At 31.6% G+C, this 21,870-nt stretch overlaps 1 protein-coding gene across 1 annotated transcript in view; it reads left to right on the forward strand.

The window, feature by feature from the left end:
- LOC126890015 (uncharacterized) overlaps positions 1–17,782 on the forward strand; it is a 71,638-nt gene extending 53,856 nt beyond the window's left edge. Inside the window, exon 2 of the mRNA XM_050658817.1 lies at positions 16,472–17,782. Within this exon, the coding sequence (XP_050514774.1) occupies positions 16,472–17,694 (1,223 nt within the window). The 3' untranslated portion in view covers positions 17,695–17,782. The remainder of the gene's footprint in view (positions 1–16,471) is intronic.
- Positions 17,783–21,870: the final 4,088 nt, after the last annotated feature.

Below are 21,870 nucleotides of genomic sequence, written 5' to 3' on the forward strand. Positions count from 1 at the left end.
TTTCGATTCACCTGGTAGATACACGTGCAGCGCTGATGCCTGCCAGGTCATGGTTTTTAGCATTGGTGTGCTATGAATTATCACTACAAATTTCTAGCCTTACAGGAAGACCGTTAGTCGGAGGGTTCACTAGCTCTTAGACTATTTGTTTATACAGGGTGGTTCATCTTATTCGCCTCGGTCTCTGTACGGAAAACCACTTGATATTTTAAAAAAATTTCTTCACAGAAATATACAGGGCCTTTAATACTACAACCTAAAAATAATGTGAATTATACAGGGTGTTCCAAAAAAGAGTGGTATATCAAAGTTATATTTTTTCTTATGGAATGCCCTATATCTGATGACATTATTGAATTGACCTTAAAAAATAAGCTATACTTTCATAAGGGTTCCCTATACCTAAATACAGGGTGTTTTGATTTATTTCGATTTTTATAAAAATGTAAGGTTTTAGAAAAAAATAAATATCTACGAATCTAAGAAGCAGTAACAAATTCTTTCTTGGATCTTAATAATAGACTATTTAGCATACTTCAACAGATGCTTATTGCAACAAAATTTCTTACATGGTGGTCAAAATATGAGATTGTTCTATTAATAAATTCAAGCTGTAATAACTTACGTATTTTAAATGGAACACCCTGTATCTTACTAGTCTATCGCGTAGAAAATTTACTTAGCTTTCAATTTGTACTAGGGTTTCCTATACCTATCTTTTTACAGGGTGGTCAAAATATTAGATTGTTCTATTAACAAATTCAAGCTGTAATAACTTACTTATTTTAAATAGAACACCCTGTATCTTACTAGTCTATCGAGTAGAAAATTTACTTAGCTTTCAATTCTTATTAGGGTTTCCTATACCTATCTCCTTTCATTTTTGAATTATTTAAAGATTTCCTAATTTGTAAGCTTTAAAAATTAGAATTAAGTACCTATGTCGTGGTTATGTACAACACATCACCAACACCGGCAATATACTTAGACAAGATACTGTCATTAATAAAATTTTCATTGTTATCATGTAATCACACAGAGTGTTGTATTATATTAGTTGATTTTGGCCTACATGTGAAATTGAATAATATGTTTATTTTAAACTGCATACCCTATATTATATGCCGTATTCTGGAAGATATTTAAATTATATTTCATTCCGTATAAGTATTTTCCATATCTTAACCCAACGGTTATTAGGTAAATTTAAGAACGCCACTTTTTGTTTGAATCTTTAAATCGTAATTACAAACAATTAAATGCAATGGCTACTTTGACGAAAACGAGCCTATTGTACAAAAATATGTAAAAATGGGTATTTACAGAATAACATGTGTATTGAGAATGTTAACATGGAATTGAAGAGATTTTAAATATCTTCCATTATAAAGAATAGAATATCGAGTATTTCATTTAAAATAAGAACACTCTGTGTGATTAAATGATAAAAATGTGAATTTTATTAATGAAACTATCTCGACTAAGATATTTAAGTATATTGCCGGTGTTGGTGATGTGTTGTACATAACCACGACATAGGTACTTAATTCTATTTTTTAAAGTTTACAAATTAGGAAATCTTTAAATATTTGAAAAATGAAGGGAGATAGGTATAGCCCTAATAAGAATTGAAAGCTAAGTAAATTTTCTACGCGATAGACTAGTAAGATACAGGGTGTTCCATTTAAAATAAGTAAGTTATTACAGCTTGAATTTGTTAATAGAACAATCTAATATTTTGACCACCCTCTAAAAAGATAGGTATAGGAAACCCTAGTACAAATTGAAAGCTAAGTAAATTTTCTACGCGATAGACTAGTAAGATACAGGGTGTTCCATTTAAAATAAGTAAGTTATTACAGCTTGAATTTGTTAATAGAACAATCTCATATTTTGACCACCCTGTAAGAAATTTTGTTGCTATAAGCATCTGTTTAAGTATGCTAAATAGTCTATTATTAAGATCCAAGAAAGAATTTGTTACTGCTTCTTAGATTCGTAGATATTTATTTTTTTCTAAAACCTTACATTTTTATAAAAATCGAAATAAATCAAAACACCCTGTATTTAGGTATAGGGAACCCTTATGAAAGTATAGCTTATTTTGTAAGGTCAATTCAATAATGTCATCAGATATAGGGCATTCCATAAGAAAAAATATAACTTTGATATACCATTCTTTTTTGGAACACCCTGTATAATTCACATTATTTTTAGGTTGTAGTATTAAAGGCCCTGTATATTTCTGTGAAGAAATTTTTTTAAAATATCAAGTAGTTTTCCGTACAAAGACCGAGGCGAATAAGATGAACCACCCTGTATTATCGTAACAAAAAAAGCAATTTAAATATCGGTCGGAGCTTTTATTCAGGAAGTTTTTTTGTGTTCTGAATAAAAATGTCTAAAATCCAATATATCACCAAGTACAGGGTAACCTATCTAAAACTCATCAAATCAGCTAAAAAAGCCTACTACCAAAATCGTATGGAAAGCTCTAAAAGTGTTGCAAAAGAAACTTGGTCCATAATAAACGATCTTCGAAATAGAACTCACGCAGTTCAAACATTTGCCCTTCCAGACCCGGAAAATCTAAACGAATATTTCGTTAATGTGAGTAAAAATATAACTTCTACTATTTTGCCACAAAAAGATCCCATTTCCTATCTCCCCAATTCAGGAGTGTTCTCGAATTCATTCTTTTTAAGACCAATCGATATATATATGAACTGATCCAAACTATCAATAGTATCAAAAGCAAATCATCCTGTAGTACTGATGGACTATCCATAAACATCTTCTCAAATCTCACAGAAAATGTGTTGGAAAACCTCGTCTCACTAATTAATGATTCCTTTGAAAGAGGCAAATTTCCAGAGTGCCTAAAGATAGCCATTATTATTCCCCTTCATAAGGGTGGTGAAAAATCTAATGCTTGCAACTATAGACCTATTGCCTTACTACCGGTACTTTCAAAAATTATTGAGAGACTCATAAAAACCCGTCTTATGTCCTTTCTCATTGATAACAACATCTTATCCCAAAATCAGTTCGGCTTTTTAACTAATAAATGTACCACTGATGCCTTGTTTTCTGTGTTTCATGAGGTTTACCAAGCACTAAACAATAATCTTTATACTGCCACTGTTTTCTGTGACTATGCCAAAGCTTTTGATTGTGTAAATCACGACATTTTGATTAAAAAACTAAATTTCTATGGGATTCGAGGTATTTCTTTGAATTGGTTCCAATCTTACTTGAATAATAGGAAACAACTAGTTAGAGCAAATGATACTGACTCTAGTCTCAAAAACATTGTATGTGGAGTACCACAAGGTTCAGTATTGGGTCCTCTACTGTTCCTTATCTTTATAAATGACATCACTAACTTAAAAATCGATGGAAAAATTTTTCTTTTTGCTGATGATACCAGTATCACTTGGAGCAACTCAACTATTGCATCTCTTCATGCAACTATAACTTCTGATTTGCTTACGATAAAAACCTGGTCTGACTCTAATTTACTCTCTTTTAACGTGGATAAGACAGTAGCATTATCCTATAAAAGTGCTCTTCAACCCCTGCTTGTTAATAACAGCCAGATCTCTACCGTTGATTCTGTAAAATTTCTTGGTATTTTTTTAGACAGCAACCTCAAATGGTCCCTTCATATCGATGTGTTAAGTAAGAAACTCGCCTCAGCCTGCTATGCTATAAGATCTGTTTCGAAAGAACTCAATTTAGCATCTTCTAAACTAACATATTTTTCTTTGTTCGAGTCTCATCTTCGATATGGTCTTCCTTTTTGGGGTTCTAGTACAGCTGCCCAATTAGATGTTATTTTTAAATTACAAAAAAGAGCAATAAGGTATCTGTTTGGCCTCAGAAGAACAACACATTGCAGAAGTTACTTCAAAGATCACGGCATTTTAACCCTTACATCTTTATATATTTTAGAAACTGTTTGCTTAATTCGTAAACACATGCATGTCTTTCCAGCAAGGCCTCGTCATGACTACTCCACCAGAAATTCAAATTTTGATGTCTATTTACCGATCCCGTCCTCTGAGTTAGTAAAGAAATCTATATTATATTCCGCAAAAAAACTATACAACCATCTTCCTTTACAACTCAAATCTGCAACATCTTTCCCCAAGTTCCGTAAAATGACAAAAGCTCATCTATCTAAAAGACCATATTATTCAGTAGAAGAGTTTCTTAATGACTAACTAAGAAATTACAGGGTAATGTACAAGTAACCAAACTTATCTATATTTGGGTGTCACATGCAGCAGCTTAAACTTATTAGTTCCTATGTCTATAAATATTTTACTTTGTTGTATATTCACTTTGCAATTTCTATAAATTGTTGCAATATATCGATTTTGTTTTTTTTTTCTTTACTTTATTAACTTATATTTTGTATTTATGTATATTTTTTTTATTGACGATTTATCAAATTTCAGAAAATTGTATTTGTTATTGTTATTGTTAGATATTATTTATTTCTTTTTTCTGACTTTAATTAAGCTTTGTCCATAAAATTTGTATTTTCAGTGACAATAAAGCATATTTCTATTCTATTCTATTCTAAAAGGAAAAGATAATGTTTTATTACACAAATACGGAGTATATACAGGGTGGGCCAAAGAAAAGAATCCACGTCGATATTTGGGAGTAGTTATTAGATTTTAGGAAAATACCGAAACAGGTCGATTTTTATTTTAATATTGAAATTTTTTGGCATATATCTCATACTCATACTAGTCTGGGCGTGATGATGTAATCGATTATTTTTTTAAATGGAAATAGGGATCGTGTGGTAGCTCATTTGAAAGGCTGTTTAATTGTCTATTCAGTAATATAAACATAAACCTCATTATTTATACCGGGTGACCAAAACAAAAATATTTGACTTAAATTAATTGGCGAAAAAAGAAGAATGTATGTAATTTGTCTAACTCATAATACATTGTACTGCTGTCAGAAAATAGAAAAAAAAATATTTATTTCACAAATAAATATTTCTTTTTGCTTAAATTAAATCACAAACTGCCCCCCACCTACCTCTTGGCAGTTTGAACATTTAATTTAAGCGAAAAGCAATGTGTATTTGCCAAATAAATATATTTTTCTATTTTCTTACAGCAATAGAATGTATTTTGAGTTAAATAAATTACGTACATTCTTCTTTTTGCGTCAATTAAATTAATTCAAAAATTATTGTTTTAGCCACCCTGTATAAATAATGATATAAATGTTTATATTACTGAATAGAGATTTTAACACGCTTTCAAATGTGCTACAACTCGACCCCAAATCCCATTTTAAAAAAATCATCGATTACGTCACCACGCCCAGGTGGATGACGTCACTATTATGAAATATATATCAAAAAAGTGTATACTGTTTAATGTATACTGTATAATGTTTTTTTTTTCAAAAAATTGTAATTTAAAAATAAAAATCGACCTGTTTCGACTTTTCTTTAAAATCTACTAACTACTACCAAATATCGAGGTGGACTGTTTTCTTTGGCCTACCCTGTATTTCTATTTCAGCTTTTCTGAATATGATATGAAAAAGTCACTTTCTGTTCAACAACTTCAAGCAATATTAGAAGAGGATTCTGATTTAGAAGAAGCAGATAAAATAGACCTCCTCCTCTTAGATGTACCTTCTCCAGTTGATACGCTAAAACTGGTTAAGAACATCTGGACGATAATCTTATGCATGATGAAGGAACTGCGACTGATATTACCTGAAAATTTAAGATTCACACAAAGTCCGGAGATCAAACTGAAAGCTCAACGGAAGTAGTCGTCGAATCATCTACTAGTGGCGGTAAAAGAAGAAAAGTATCATCTCAAAAAGTACGCCAATCATCAAAATATAACCCTTCCTGGTCAAAAGTGTCACTTAAGTATTCTTCTTCGCCAACAGAAAATACATTTTCCAAAAATGATCAAATTCAACTATGTACCGGGTGTCCCAATAAGAACGGCTCTCGGCCATATCTCAGGAACCGTTTATAGTACAGCTTTGGGAAAAAAAAATTTATAACAAAAGTTGCCTCGATAAAAGCCTGGAAATTATTTTCATATTTGTAAGTCCACCGCTAGAGGGCGTAATTGAATATCAAAAATTTAAAAATCAAAATTTACATAATGAAAGGACACTGAAAATCCGATCATCGTATTTTTCGCAAAATTATGCGAATATTTGATTTCACAAGTGTAACTCTACCTTTGCAAATAAGAGGTGGGGGTGAGTGGGAACCTTGTTATGAAAAATGGCTGTAAGTACGGTTCTGCTTAATCGATTTTTGCAAACTTGGGCTCGTTGAAAACAGATCTTTTTCGTTAATGTAAAAGTTATAATTACGAAACAGCCTCGTAAGTAATATGCCAGCTAGGGGGCGCTATTTTATGTTTTTCAGAAATCTAGTTTTAACTATTTATAATGGGAAATAAGCCACAATATTATTAAAAAATGATTTTTATTAACGTTTCGACGCCCAAATCGGGTGCCGTTGTCAAAATACAAAATACTATTAAAATAAACAAAAATGTTGTTGCTTAGTAAAAAATTCTTCTAATAATTTATTTAATTTGAATCATTTATATCGGCAATTCAGATACATATGATACATTTTAAAGTAGAAGACTTTAAAATGATATTGCCAATATTTATGAGTTGCGTTCCTGGGACGACTTAATTGAAAGATAGTTCATTCGATTACATGAAATCAACCCCAACTCAAGAATATCCGTCACAAAAAAATCATAGCATGTGATCTGTCTTTAAAAAGACAACCACATGCAACGGTGACATTAAAATTCTCGCGTTAGAGATCTCATAGTAAATCACGAGGGAAAACCAAGAAAAACCTCGTGATACTATCCCGACATCGTAAGTATTTGGTCTTACATTTATGTACTCTCAAAATTAATACCAAATTCTGACTTTACTATAATTTTGTTTAAATTATAAATAATATCAATAATACATGGATATATAAGTAATACTAAAATATAAAATATGTACTAACTCGACTATTATAACTAAATCTAGTTTCTTTGGAAAATATTAAATATAAGTATGCACTTTTAACCCTGTATTACAAAATTAGACCAAATTATCAACAGAATATCGAAAACCGCATGTCGATACCTTTTTTTTATCTCGAGATATCTTAAGAAACGTATAAATTGTAAACAAACTGATAATGTCACCGGTAAACGAAGTTAAGGAAATCAAAGTGATTATTTCATTCATAGGAGATTCTGACCAATAGAAAGCTACAGAAATCGGAATTAAATCGATAATTTTTGATAATCTCCCGTCGTTACGTATATTACGTCAGATGCCCTTCGTTGCTACGAAAAAATACATTCAGCGACATTAATGACAATTAATGTTTTAAAAATTATAAAAGTGATGACTTTCAATCGTCAAATATTTATAAAAACTGTGTGTTTAATGGTACTTACATAAATAAATTACAATAAAATTTTGGTTTTGAACAGTTTTATTCATGAAATAATCGCAACAAATTGCACTCGACCTCTGAAATTAATATAGAATTTTTGCTCTCGTGACACTTTGACATAATTTCACTCGCCTTTGGCTCGTGAAATTAAAACTGTCAAAGTGTCACTCGGGAAAAATTCAATAATTTCAGAGCTCTTGTGCAATTACTACTGAAAATAGGTAGTGTGCCATGGAAACAAATTAGAGCGGGACACTTGCGGAGTGCCGACAGAAGTGAATATTTCTCATAGATTCAATTATATTCGGTTCCATTTAATTGGATTTAATTTTATTTATTATAATTATGCTTATAATTTAATATATTTAAAATATACCCAATTTAATACATAATATATATGGTTTGTCAAACGTAGGAAAGAGTTTGAAAATCTTACAATCGCCGAAATTTTTAAACTTTTTGCTACGTTTGACAAACTGTACTAGTGATTTTACCCATTAATTTTAGAATTAACAAACTTTCAAAAGAAGTTTTACTTCCAATTTGATAGTGAATTTAATTATTATTATATAAAATGAATAGGATGTTTAAAAATACAATTTGAGGATAAGTAGGTTGAAAGGAATAATGTAATCAACAAATTTAAAAAAGTCACTTTTGTATAACGGCCTCCCCTTTAATGAGAGTATCTAAAAATAAATGAACTCTTCCATGCATTACTTACGATTAAAATTTACAAGAAGTATTTACAATACTTCATCAGTAATTAAATTTTTAAATTAAAAAATATCGTTTACATTATTAAGAAAAATAATAATTTAAAGCTTTATGTATCTTTATATCTTATTAATCCTAATTTTAACGGGTAAAATCACTAGTATATAATGTTATGTATTAAATTAGGTATATATTATATATTTATATTAAATTATAGATATAATATATATTAAATAAAATTAAATCTAATCGAATGGAATCTAATTGAATCAAACGAATATAGTCGAATCTATAATAAGTATTCACTTCTGTCGGCATTCCGCAAGTGTCACGCTTTAATTTTTTCCACAGCACACTACTTGCTTCCACTTTGATTTCCGTAACTTCGTTTACAGGAGACATCATCAGTTATGTTTAAAAATTAACACGTTTCTTAAGATATCTCGAGATAGAAAAAAGGTATCGACATGCGGTTTTCGATATTCTGTTGATAATTTGGTCTAATTTTGTAATACAGGGTTAAAAGTGCATACTTGTATTTAATATTTTCCAAAGAAAACTAGATTTCTGAAAAACATAAAATAGCGCCCCCTAGCTGGCATATTACTTATTACGCTGTTTCGTAATTATAACTCCTACATTAACGAAAAAATCTGTTTTCAACGAGACCAAGTTTTCAAAAATCGATTAAGCAGAACCGGACTTACAGCCATTTTTCATAACAAGGTTCCCACTCACCCCCACCTCTTATTTGCAAAGGTAGAGTTACACTTGTGAAATCAAATATTCGCAGAATTTTGCGAAGAATACGATGATTGGATTTTCAGTGCCCTTTCATTAGGTAAATTTTGTAAAATTTTTATTTTTAAATTCTTGACATTCAATTACGCCCTCTAGCGGTGGACTTACAAACATGAAAATAATTTCCAGGCTTTTCTCGAGGTAACTTTTGTTATAAATTTTTTTCCCAAAGCTGTATTATAAACGGTTCCTGAGATATGGCCGAGAGCCATTCTTATTGGGACACCCGGTACATGTTAGTGGGAAAACGCCTTTCGAAGTGTTTTCTTTATTTTTTGGTAACACTATAATGCATCAAATAGTAAATTATAGCCTAAAATATGCCCAAGATAAGAATCGACAAGATTTCAAATTTTCTGTTTCCCAACTGCAAACGTGTATAGGAATTTTAATTCTTAGTGGGTATCATACACTTCCAGCTTGCAATATATTGGTCTAAGGACTTAGATAAAGGTGTGGAACTGGTGAGAAATGCTATGTCGCAATACATTCCGGAATTTTTCCTCACAATTTATCAGTAGACGATCAAATGGTTCCTTATTTGGGGCGACACCCCTGGATAATTACACCCCTGGATAAAACAAGGTTATTGATAAATTTGGTCAAGATCGAAGAAGATTACAGTTTTTATTTACCGATTAATCTTTTCTTGTTCTTACATTCATTTCTAGAATAGAAGAGCGACTTAGAGATTTTGACCCTCCCTAAATTTTTTTCTGGCTGCGGCCCTGGGCGACACTTACATTAATTTTTTGAATTAATGCCATATTATATGGTGGCGCCATACGAGACATACCGAAAAATGAATTTACCGTACGTACACAAGTAATAATTGCAGACCTACCCTCTGTAGTGCTTAGACTTTCAGAACATCGGGTGTTTTTTGATGATATCTTCTCCACTTAAGCTCTTTTTCACATTCTTAAATAAAGCGCAGTTTTATTACGATTGAACAGCTTCAAAAACTTCTCAGATCATCAATTCGTTGTTGTTTTTGATCGATTGTGAACTCTCTCGGCACCCACTTCCCACTTCGTCCATATATTTCATGCACAATATATCCAACAAGTTTCTTAGATAGCTCTAGAGTCTAGAGTTTCAGCTATGTCGAACAACTTCACTTTATTTTTTCACTTTTTTCACCAAAATTATTGTGTGGACTTTTTTAATGTTTTCGTCGGTAACAGCCTCTTTGGGGCATCTACTGCGTGCATTGTTTTGAAGGTTAGGGCTGACTAAAAGCATATGGATTTAATACCAATAGTGCCATCTATGTGTCAGCCTACGAACTTTTCATTCTATCTGATACTGTATTAATGGTATTACTTTTGAATAAGATAATGTTTATATTGTTCTGAAGGTATTTCTTTGTGGCATTTTTGTGATTAACTATTCTAATTGGGAAATAAGCCACAATTTAATATCGAGGATAGTACATATTTTACACTGGGGTGCAAAATTAACCAGACATCTTAAAAATGGGTCATTCTTCCATTCTTGATGTCTCAAATTTCCTAAACCTGTTGTCCGATTTAAGTGATTTTTAATATGTTATAGCCTTATTCACTAACAATATCGCTGCGATAATATTGTTGCTAAACAGGCAAATTTTCATTGTATACCGGGTGTACCAATGAAACTCTGTCTTTTTCATCACCCACTTATTTCGCATCACCCTGTGGAATATTCTAGCATTTATAAAATACTCAATTAAAACCAATGTTGGATTTATAACATATGGACTATATAAAATATGGACTATGTTGGACCATAAAAAAGTTATGTACTTTAACAATCAGCCATGTTTTCCATCAATACAGGGTGTTTTTAAATAAGTATGGCAAATTTCAAGGGATAATTCTACATGAAAAAATAATAACAGTTTGCTTTATAAACGTCCGCAAATGCTTCGTTTCTGAGGTAGAGGGTGTTGAAATTTTTCTTACAAACTGACGATTTATTTATTGCTTTAGCATTAATACCGGTTGAGATATGCAAATGAAATTTGGTGGGTTTTAAGACGTAGTTATTGTACATTTTTTGACATACAAGTAAGAATCTAATATTCACCATTGGCGTACATACTGGTAATATGATCCGTATAAATAGGGCTAGTTACTAAAGTACCTAACTTATTTATGGTCTAATGTAAGCGAATGAATAAAAAACAAAATGTTGAGAAAACATGACGCTATAGTTGGATTTTAATTTCAGTATTTTGTAAATGCTAGAATATTCTACAGGGTGATGCGAACTTTGAGCAAAAAATACAGTTTGATTGGTACACCCGGTATATAGTGAAAATTTAACTGTTTAGCAACAATACTATTACAGCGATATTGGTAAAGTACAAGGCTATAATATATTAAAAAATCACTTAAATCGGAAACAGGTTTACGAAACTCGAGACATCAAAATTGACCCATTTTTAAGGTGTCCAGTTAATTTTGCACCCAGTGTATATTTTAGTATTATGTATTTATATATCTATGTATTATGAATATTATTTATGATTTAAAATAACATAGATAAAAGTCAGAATTTGGTGTTAGTTTTAAGATTAAACTAAAGGTTAAAGACCAAATACTTAGAATGTCGGGATAGTATCACGAGGTTTTTTCCTGGTTTTTTCTCGTGATTTACTATGGAATCACTAACACGAGAATTTTACTGTCACCGTTGCATGTGGTTGTCTTTTGAGTGGTGAAACAAATCACATGCTCTGATTTTTTGTGACTGATATTCTTGGGTTACAGTTGATTTCATGTAATCGAATGAACTATCTTTCAATAAAGTCGTCCCAGGAACGCAACTCATAAATATTGTCAATATCATTTTAAAGTCTTCTACTTTAAGATAAGTATAAGTAATATCTGTATACAGGGTGTCCCAGACTAACTTAGCCAATCTCTTAAACTAGCTATATCTCTTAAACGAATAGAGATTTTCAAATGGGACAAAAACCGATATATTCCATTTGTAATATACTTTAATATGGCGTAGAAAAAATCATGCCCTAAATATTTATCTCTTAGTTACAACCCTTAAATTTATTTTTTTAATAGCACCCTGTATATTTTTTATAGTTTTGGATGTGGTCCTCTATGGTCTATTCAACAGATTTTTTAAAAATAAAATCGGTTGGTAAATAATCAAGAAAATATCAGTTTATTTTTTATTTTTTTATGTGTCCCAGACTAATTTAGCCAGGCTATATCTCTTAAACGAATAGAGAGTTTCGAATGGGACAAAAACCGATATATTCCATTTGTAATATACTTTAATATGGCGTAGAAAAAATCATCCCCTAAATATTCATCCATTAGTTACAACCCCTAACTTTAATTTTTAATAACTATATCATAATTAACAAAAATAAAAAATAAACTGATATTTTCTTGATTATTTACAAACCGATTTTATTTTTAAAAAATCTGTTGAATAGACCACAGAAGACCACATCCAAAACTATAAAAAAATATACAGGGTGCTATTAAAAAAATAAAGTTAAGGGTTCTAACTAAGGGATGAATATTTAGGGGATGATTTTTTCTACGCCATATTAAAGTATGTTACAAATGGAATAGATCGGCTTTTGTCCCATTCGAAAATCTCTATTCGTTTAAGAGATATAGCCTGGCTAAATTAGTCTGGGACACATAAAAAAAATAAAAAATAAACTGATATTTTCGTGATTATTTACCAACCGATTTTATTTTTAAAGTCTGATGAATAGACCATAGAAGACCACATCCAAAACTATAAAAAAATATACAGGGTGCTATTAAAAAAATTAAAGTTAAGGGTTGTAACTAAGGGATGAATATTTAGGGGATGATTTTTTCTACGCCATATTAAAGTATATTACATATGGAATAGATCAGTTTTTGTCCCATTCAAAAATCTCTATTCGTTTAAGAGATATAGCCTGGCTAAATTAGTCTGGGACACCCTGTATACCTGTATCATCATCATAATCATACATCTCCAAGTGGAGCAAAGGGCACCTTGCGGTGTTTCAAGTAGCATGAGGAATGATGGTGAGGTTGCTAGTCCCATGCATCATCTGTTGAGTTCCGTCCAATTTTGTTTACTAGTTTTCTCCATTCTTTTCTGTTTTTTGCTATCTTTTTTGCATCTTTCCATGTTAAATTATTTTCTTTGAGTTCTTTCTCTATTGTTCTTTTCCACGTATAAGATGATCTACCCATTCTTCTTTTGCCTTGAGCATTGTAATGTAGAGCTTGTCTAGCAATATTTGTTGCTGGTTTTCGTAAGGTGTGTCCTATCCACTTCCATTTCCGTTTTTTTATTGTATGTTCTATCCTTTCTTCATTTGTTATTCTCCACAATTCGTCATTAGTAATTTTGTTTGGCCAAAATATTCTCAGTATAATACGTAGGCACCTGTTAATGAAGGATTGTATTTTCTGAAAGAATTGTTTATGGTGTTTCCATGTTTCTGCTCCATATAACAGGACAGACTTTACATTAGTTTCAAATAATCGTAGCTTTGTTCTTCTGCTGATGTTTGTCGAGGCCCATATCTTGCGCAAAGAGTTGAAAGCGTTTTGTGCGAAGCTTATTCTTTGTGTTATGTCCTTTTCTGTGCCTCCTGTTGTGTTTAGCAGACTGCCCAAATAACAGAAATCTTTTACTTCTTCTATTTGTTTCCCTTCCAAATATATATTGTTTCCGTTCGTTTCCCCATTTGATAGTATTTTCGTTTTTTTGGGATTTATTTTTAAGCCGGTTGTTTTTGCTATGTTGATCAATCTGGTGATTTTGCTTTGCATGTGTTGTCTGTTTGATGTTATGAGGCATATGTCGTCAGCGAACTCTAGATCCTCTAGTTTTTTAAATGATGACCATTGTATACCTGTTTTTTTATCTTCAGTTTGTTTCATTATCCAATCTATGACTATTATAAACAATATCGGTGACAAGACACACCCCTGTCTTACTCCTTTTTTTGATGCTTATTTGTTGGGATAGTTCCACTTCATGTTCAACTCTGGCAAAACATTCGTCGTAGAAAAGCCTTATTACTCTTATATATTTGTCTGGTATTCCATAGAGTTTTAATATCCTCCACATCATATTACGATTTATTGAATCAAACGCTTTTTCGAAGTCTACAAAGTTGATATATACTTCCTGATTCATTTCCGCTGATTGTTCCAGGATGATTCTTAGGGTATTTGTATGGTCAATACAGGAACTGTTCGGTCTGAATCCTATTTGGTTAATTCTTAATTTTTCATTTATGGGATCTTTGATTCTCTCCAATATTATTCTGGCCATTATTTTGGTAGCTACAGTGAGAAGAGTGATTGGTCTCCAGTTTTCGCATAGTGTGAGATTTCCTTTCTTTGGTAGCTTTATTATAACTCCTTCACCCCAATCTTTTGGTATCTTTTCCTCGATCCAAATTTTTTTAAATACAGTGGAACCCCGTTAACTCGGATTAATCGGGACCGCGGCCGATCCGGGTTATCGAAAATCCGGGTTAGCCGGAGATAATGGTAAAAATTAATAAAATATGGTATGCTTACAGATAAACTCCGTTATAATTGTCACACAGACACTGGTAAACCACGTTCGCATTCCACACAAAACCACACATACAAAGCGTCGTCAAGAGTCTCATTCTTAGCTTTATTAGCTTTGCACCGATTGTCCAAACTGTCTTTTGTTATCATTTTGAAAAAAAAATTCTTCGATTTTAGTTCTATTTTTCATCCAATCCGATACTGTAGATGTACCGACACCATATAATGCTGCAAGATTCACCTTTATCAATTCTACTTAATGCTTCTAGTTTCTTTTCCATTGTCACTACAACATTTTTACGTTTTGTTGCCCTTATAGACAAACGACACGCACACAAAATCTGAATAGATTTACGAACGATTTAGAACGGAAGCGAACACTACGGCTTTACTACACACAATACCGTCTCTGATGTTATGTTATTTAATAACAGTGATGACTAAGACCATTGTTAAAAAAAGAATTTTAATAGTCTTTTCTAAACAATGCTAAGAAAGTTTCAAATAAATAAAGGATAATACAAGTGCCTGTTGTTTTCGATAACACGACAATGAATGTGGTGTGCCATTAGTCATTTTTACTATGGTATATGTAGTTCAAATGACACAAATACCCATTATCTCTCAAATATTATATTACATAGAGTTGGTACAAAACCTCGTGAACCTTGAAAATGCGTATGTATGTATAACCGAAATAAAATGAAGCCAAAAACATACGACTATTTTATTTGCTGCGAATTGCGCGACAGGGTCCCATCTGCACCCTGATATTTTCAGTAATGTCGGATTCAATCGTTTCGTTCGTATATTGACGTCACCAAATGAATGAATTAGGTTCACGAGATTTTGTAACAGCAATACATTTTTATTGTTGAAATGTTTGTCTGATAAAAATCGGTCCGGGTTAGCCGGAGTTCCGGGTTATCGGGGGCCGACTTATCGGGGTTCCACTGTAGTAAGTAGTACATATCCACTGGGAAGTTTAAGTGTGATTTTATCAGTTCTGCGGGAATTCCATCAACACCAGCCGCTTTGTCGTTTTTTAAAAGGTTTATAGCATACCTTATTTCATCCTTAGTAAATTCGTCGTTTCTTATGATTAATGTTTCGTTTCTCCCTGTTTCTTCCATCTCTATTTGTGATTCAATTCCTTCTTCATAGAGTTCTGCGAAGAATTGTGTCCATCTTTGGGCAATTTCTTTTTGAGTTATGAGTGTTTCTCCTTCATTCCCCATTAGTTTCGTTCTTTGCTGGCTCTTGCCCCCTTTAATTTCTTTGGTTATTGATTAAAGTGTCCTTGTGTCATGTATTTGTTCCATATACAGCCTTTTATCTGTTCTGGCTTGTTTTTTAACTTCTTTATTTTTTTCTGTGTATTTTTGCTGCATTTCTTTTCGTTTTATCGGGTTTGTTGTTTTGATCAATTCAGTTTTGATTGCTCTTCTTTCCTTGATTTTTGTTTTAGTGTCCAGCGTTATCCATGGTTGATCAGCTTTCTCCTTGCACCCTAATATCTCTTTCTCTGCTTCCATGTACGCGTTTTTATATATTTCCCATATACCTTCAATCCTAGATTTTCCTACTTGTTCCAAGTTCCCAACATGCCTCTCCAACGTTTGTTGGTATTTGTTTGTTATGCTAGATACTCTTAACCTGTCTGTATACCTGTATAATAAGTAAAAATTAAATTAAATTAAATTATTAGGAGATTTTTTTTACTAAGCAACAACATTTTTGTTTAATATATTAATATTATGTATTTTGACAATGACGTCCGAAGTGAAAGTCGAAACGTTAATAAAATTATTTTTTCAAGTTAAATTATGGCTTATTTCCCAATTAGAATAGTTAATTAAGATTAAGATATGTTTATAAAACATTAAAACAATAAAACATTGTTTATTTTTAGATGATATGCAATTCTACACTGAGCCAACAAAACCTGAAGGAGCTTCCAATCCTGGAATAAATTCTCCAGACACTTACTTCGATCGTGAGAAAACGTTGCTTTTAATAGATCTGTTTAAGAAGTACAAACCAGTGATGACCAAAGGTGATATAAAAACAATGAAAGAAATGTGGGATGTAATTGCCAATGATTTGTCCAATCAATTTGAAAAACCAATCACAGGCTCTAAATGTAAAAATAAGTTTAAAGTTTTGGAAAGGGGTTACAAAAAGATGTTAAATGATGATGAAATCGGAAAACGTCGAAAGAAAAATTTCCCTTACGCAAAAGAGTTTAAAGATATTCAACCAAGAAAATATGAATTCGTACCCGGACTTGTTCACCCGTACACAAATATTCCAAATACTATTACAACTACTGAAAGGAATGATACATCGTCAACAGAAAGTGCGACAGAAGTTGGGGCAGAAGTTACCTACACAGAATCTTTGTACATCAGTGAAGAGAATTATGTGAATGAGAACCATATTGAAGTTTGTCAAACTGATTATGTTAACGGCACTACGCAGGAAGTTGAACCGGCTGAAATTACTATACAAACAACAACTCAATCAGAAATGCATTGGCCAGAAGACAATTACTTCAACAAAGATCGAACTTTGTACTTAATTAGTTTATATAAGATATTTTCTCCTAAAGTAACTATGGGTGAAATGAAAACCAAACGGGAAATGTGGGATGCAATAGCTAAACAAATGTCAGAACACTATACTATAACAATTACAAGCGCTAAATGCGAAAATCGTTTTAAAGTTCTAGAAAGAAATTTCAGACAGTTAGAAATACATAACAAACAACCTGATAATCTTCCTAAAACATACGAATATGAGGCAGAACTTAGAGAAATTTTCGGGGACAGATTTAAAAACCAAGTGAAAGAAAAGATTGTTGAAAAACCGGAGCCAACTACATCTGCTGAGACAATAGACATAAATCAACAACCGTATACTATACGATTACTTGAAACACAATCAATACCCATAGAGTTACAGACACCAGACAAACTTGAGCGAATTTTATTAGGTATAAGAAGTGACCTTCAGTACTATCAGAATGAAAGGTTGAAAGTGGAGTGGAGGAAATTAGCAGTTGAAGAAGAGAAATTAAAACTTGACAAAAGAAAGTTAAAATTACTCGAAGATCAAAGAAGAGAAAACTCTTAATATTAATAGAGTAAAGTGGTTTTTGGTTTCTATTTTAATATATACGCAATTACTACCACAAATATAAATACATATAATCTTTTGCGCGTACTATAAATTATTATTTTCCAGTATTTATTGAGGGTAGCTAAAATTGTAGTAAATCCTCACCCTAATACCTTCCACATATCTGAATTAATAGTTACAGATTATTTTATATCCACAAACTTCAGGAAAATAAACAAAATTTAACTGTGTTGAGAACTTCACAATAATAGTACATTCTTTCACAGTTTTTGCTCTAAATTTTAAAGAACCGCTTGGATTGACATGAAATTTGGCATACGCGTAGCTTACATGTCAAAGAAAAAAAGTGATATTGTGCCCATGTGTGCTTTTGCCCTGGGGGTGACTTTCACCCCCTCTTGGAGGTGAAAAAATATATGTCCAAAATAAGACCGGAAATGGTAAACTGACTAATTTTAAGTAACTTTTGTTCTATAGAGCTTTTTCGCATAGTCTTTTGACTGGCTTAGAATGATTAGTTTTTAAAAAAGTGGAGTGTAAAGCGAGTAACAAATTTTTGTAATGTGGTAAAAAATTCTATTCTCTTCAGAATAGAAAGATTAGCATCAGAGATACGAAAAAATGTAAATATGAAATTGTAGATTATTTAATTCCCAAGAACTTGGTGTGAAAAATTTTTTTCCACCTACCTCTACCGAAAGTATACTTTTCCGGACCTGATTGTAGGGAGCAAAGTTGTACTTTTCCTCCCTTGGGAGGAAAATATTTTTCCTCCCTAGGGAGGAAAAGTAAAAGTGACGTCATGGTATTTCTTTCATGAAATATAACTTATTGACGCCCTGTACAATATTTATTTTCTATTACGAAGTATCTATACATTTTAACGTTTATTTATAAAACACCCTGTATTTTGCAGAATGGTAAAAAACAGTAAATTGTTATTTTGATTTAACAATGTTTACATTAATAATTTGACTTATTATTGACAGTTGAGTTATATTGTACCTACTAGTGATGTAACGAATGTCATTTTTTGAACATTCGCGAATACGAATGCGAATATCTGCTACCGACATTCGCGAATGCGGATGCGAATGCGAATATTCTGTTTTTTTTTAATTTGTGTCTATTTTTGACATGTTTTATAAATTTATAATGAAAAGTTAATTGATATTTAGTGTAAATCAATTTGAATCTTAAGTTTTACTACATAATACCAAATAATAAAATAAAGTGAAGCCTGATAATGTGATTATACAAGCTAAAGTTACCATTTCTTAATATAAAGAAGAAAAGAAATTAACAGATTTTGATTTTGTCAACGTAATATTATCTTCAAATTTTTTTTTTCTGATATTTATATTCGCACAACATTCGCACAAATTTCTCGAATGCGAATACGAATGCGAATATTCGCGAATGCGAATACGAATATTCGTTACATCACTAGACCTACCTACTTGTTAGTTTTAGTTCTAATAAATTTTGTTGGTTAGTTACATAAATAAATTAAGTAAAAATGAAAAAATGACTTGTTATTTGAGGAAGGTGGAAAAATCATATGTATAACATGGGAGTAAAGTGCCTTTTCCTCCCTTGAATGATTACTGCCCTCCGCTATGCGTCGGGCAGTAAACTTCATTCTCGGGAGGAAAAGTAACACTTTCCTCCCTTGTTATACAAATAGCTATTTCTACGGCAAAAATTGTGTGAATCGTAAATGAGTATTACCATCGAAAAACATTGATTTTTTAGATATAAAACTAACACTTTCGATAGCGAATAAACTATTCTCAAATTTTCAAGCAACCGATCCATTCTGTAAAAATTGCGAGGTGAAAAGCTTCGGTTCCTGGACTACTAGACATGCCATTTTTTCGAATTTACAGTTGCAATTAAAAAGGCAACACAATAAGGCAAACTAATTAATTGTTTATAACTTTTGTAAAAATTAACTTACAGTTGTGTGATTACTCTTAAGATAATTCTTTGCGACTTTACTTTAATGAAAGGGGTCCAAAATTTCAGACCGATCCATTAGTTAATTGAAAAGTTATTCAAATTGTTTATTCCAGAAGTAATTTTTTTATAATAACACAAGACATAAAAAAGTAAAGACGATAAATCTACGGATACCGTACGAAAGGTGAAGACTTTTACTTTTAATTATTAATAATCTTACGAACACATTAGGGGCCGTCCATTAATCACGTGAGGCTCGAAAGGGAGCGGAGGGGTCTAAGAAAAAGCACGAAATGTCACAATACACATGACGTAGAATGTAGAGGGTCTTAAACCTCAGATGTATCACCAAGGTGGAGCAGATGGGGTTAAAAAATGCCAAAAAACATCACGTGATTAATGGGCGGCCCCTTACATATTCGTGATGTACGCAAAAAGTACGTCGGTACAATTAAAAAAAATCAAAATCCTTCAACTATACCGGACATACAGAAACTTACAGTATTTTTAGTTTTTTTATTTTTTGAACTGTTGAATTTTAGTTCTCCCTCCGCAACGTTCGACATCTTTATTTCATCCTAATTTTTAGGATGAAATACAGACAATACAGTTTACTCTTTTTTTTAATTTACAATATTTTTTAAGTCTAAAATGAGACAATTACGTTTCTTAATTTTTACGAAAAAAATAAAAATTGGCTGCGTATGTAAAAATAAAATCACTACTTTTTATAATACTGATACCGGATATACTGATACTTGCGCCTTGTATCGATAGCGACCTCAACGTGAATGGGGACTTTTAGGCAACTTTTTATTGTTGACTTCGATTTGACATTTTAAACTGTAACAGTAGTAAGAACGTCATGGTAGTCTTGCTTTACTCAACACAGTCAGCAAATAAAATATTTTCATTTCATTAAAGTTAATTCCATCTTAAATTTGCCGGTGTGTATATTTTAAGATAAAAAAAACTATTAAAATTAGAATGATTCAATATCTGGGTCATATAATGAGGGGCGAGAAGTACGTATTGCCTAGATTAATTATGCAAGGGAAGAGAAACCCAGGACGACGCAAAATATCCTGGCTAAGAAATTTGAGAGAGTGGTTCGGTTGCAGCTCATTAGAATTGTTCAGAAGTGCGGCTAATAAAGTTAAAATAGCGATGATGATTTCCAACCTCCGATAGGAGAAGGAACCTGAAGAAGCAGATATTTTAAGAATACTGCAACGATCTTTAAAGTGAAGAAGACACAATGTAGAGTGTGTCAACTTGTAAGAATACTTTAACTTGCACTGAAGTCTGTTATGAAACCATTTTAAGAACTGTCAAAGAAATAAGTCGATATCCAATTGTTTTTGAAACTCTGGGATCATTTTACGCAGGGCAAAACAAGTTTCTTGCCATATCGGGAAATGGTACCTCCCTTTTATCCAAGGTAAGTTAGATAAAGTTATTTAATTTTAGATTAGTTTGTAATTTTAATAATTTTGGTAAATGTTTAGTAATTTCCAACTAACTAGCTATAGCTTTATCGTTATTGTTCTTCTCATTAAAACGTATTAGTGTAATAGGTCTTCGCCTAGTTTCAGTAGGTTTACCACAGGGTTCAGTTATTTCACCTCTTCTTTTTAATATATATACCAGGGAAGTTCACGAAAAAAATAGCATATTTAGTATCATACAATAGGCTGACGATTTTGTCATATACAACACTGACAAAACGTTTGAGAGCTGTATAAGAAATCTAAAATCAAATATAAATTCTCTTATTTCTAAATTTGATTCAATTGGTTTTTCATTATCTCCAGTAAAATCAAATATGTATAGTGTTTTTTACAAGGCATAATACACCACCATTAGGTAATATTGTGATCAATGAAATCCAATTTCCTATAACAAATATAGTAACTTATCTTAGTAATAGGATTTATTTAGCTTTTTAGCTATTACATTACAAATAAACATTTACATATATTTAAATAAATATAACTTAAAAACGAAAAATCAACTAATTCTTAAATACAATTTTTTTAACCTACTTTTGAAGACATTTGGTGAATCTTTTATGCTAGATGGTAGACTGTTATATATTCTTAGTCCTTCAACAAAAAGAGTTTTTTCCATGGCACTTGTATTGAACCTTTCAATATGATAATTATCAAATCTTAAATTATACTGACCTAACAAAAGTGATCTTTTAAT

This window comes from Diabrotica virgifera, chromosome 8 (genome assembly GCF_917563875.1).
Source record: "Diabrotica virgifera virgifera chromosome 8, PGI_DIABVI_V3a".
NCBI lineage: Eukaryota > Metazoa > Arthropoda > Insecta > Coleoptera > Chrysomelidae > Diabrotica > Diabrotica virgifera.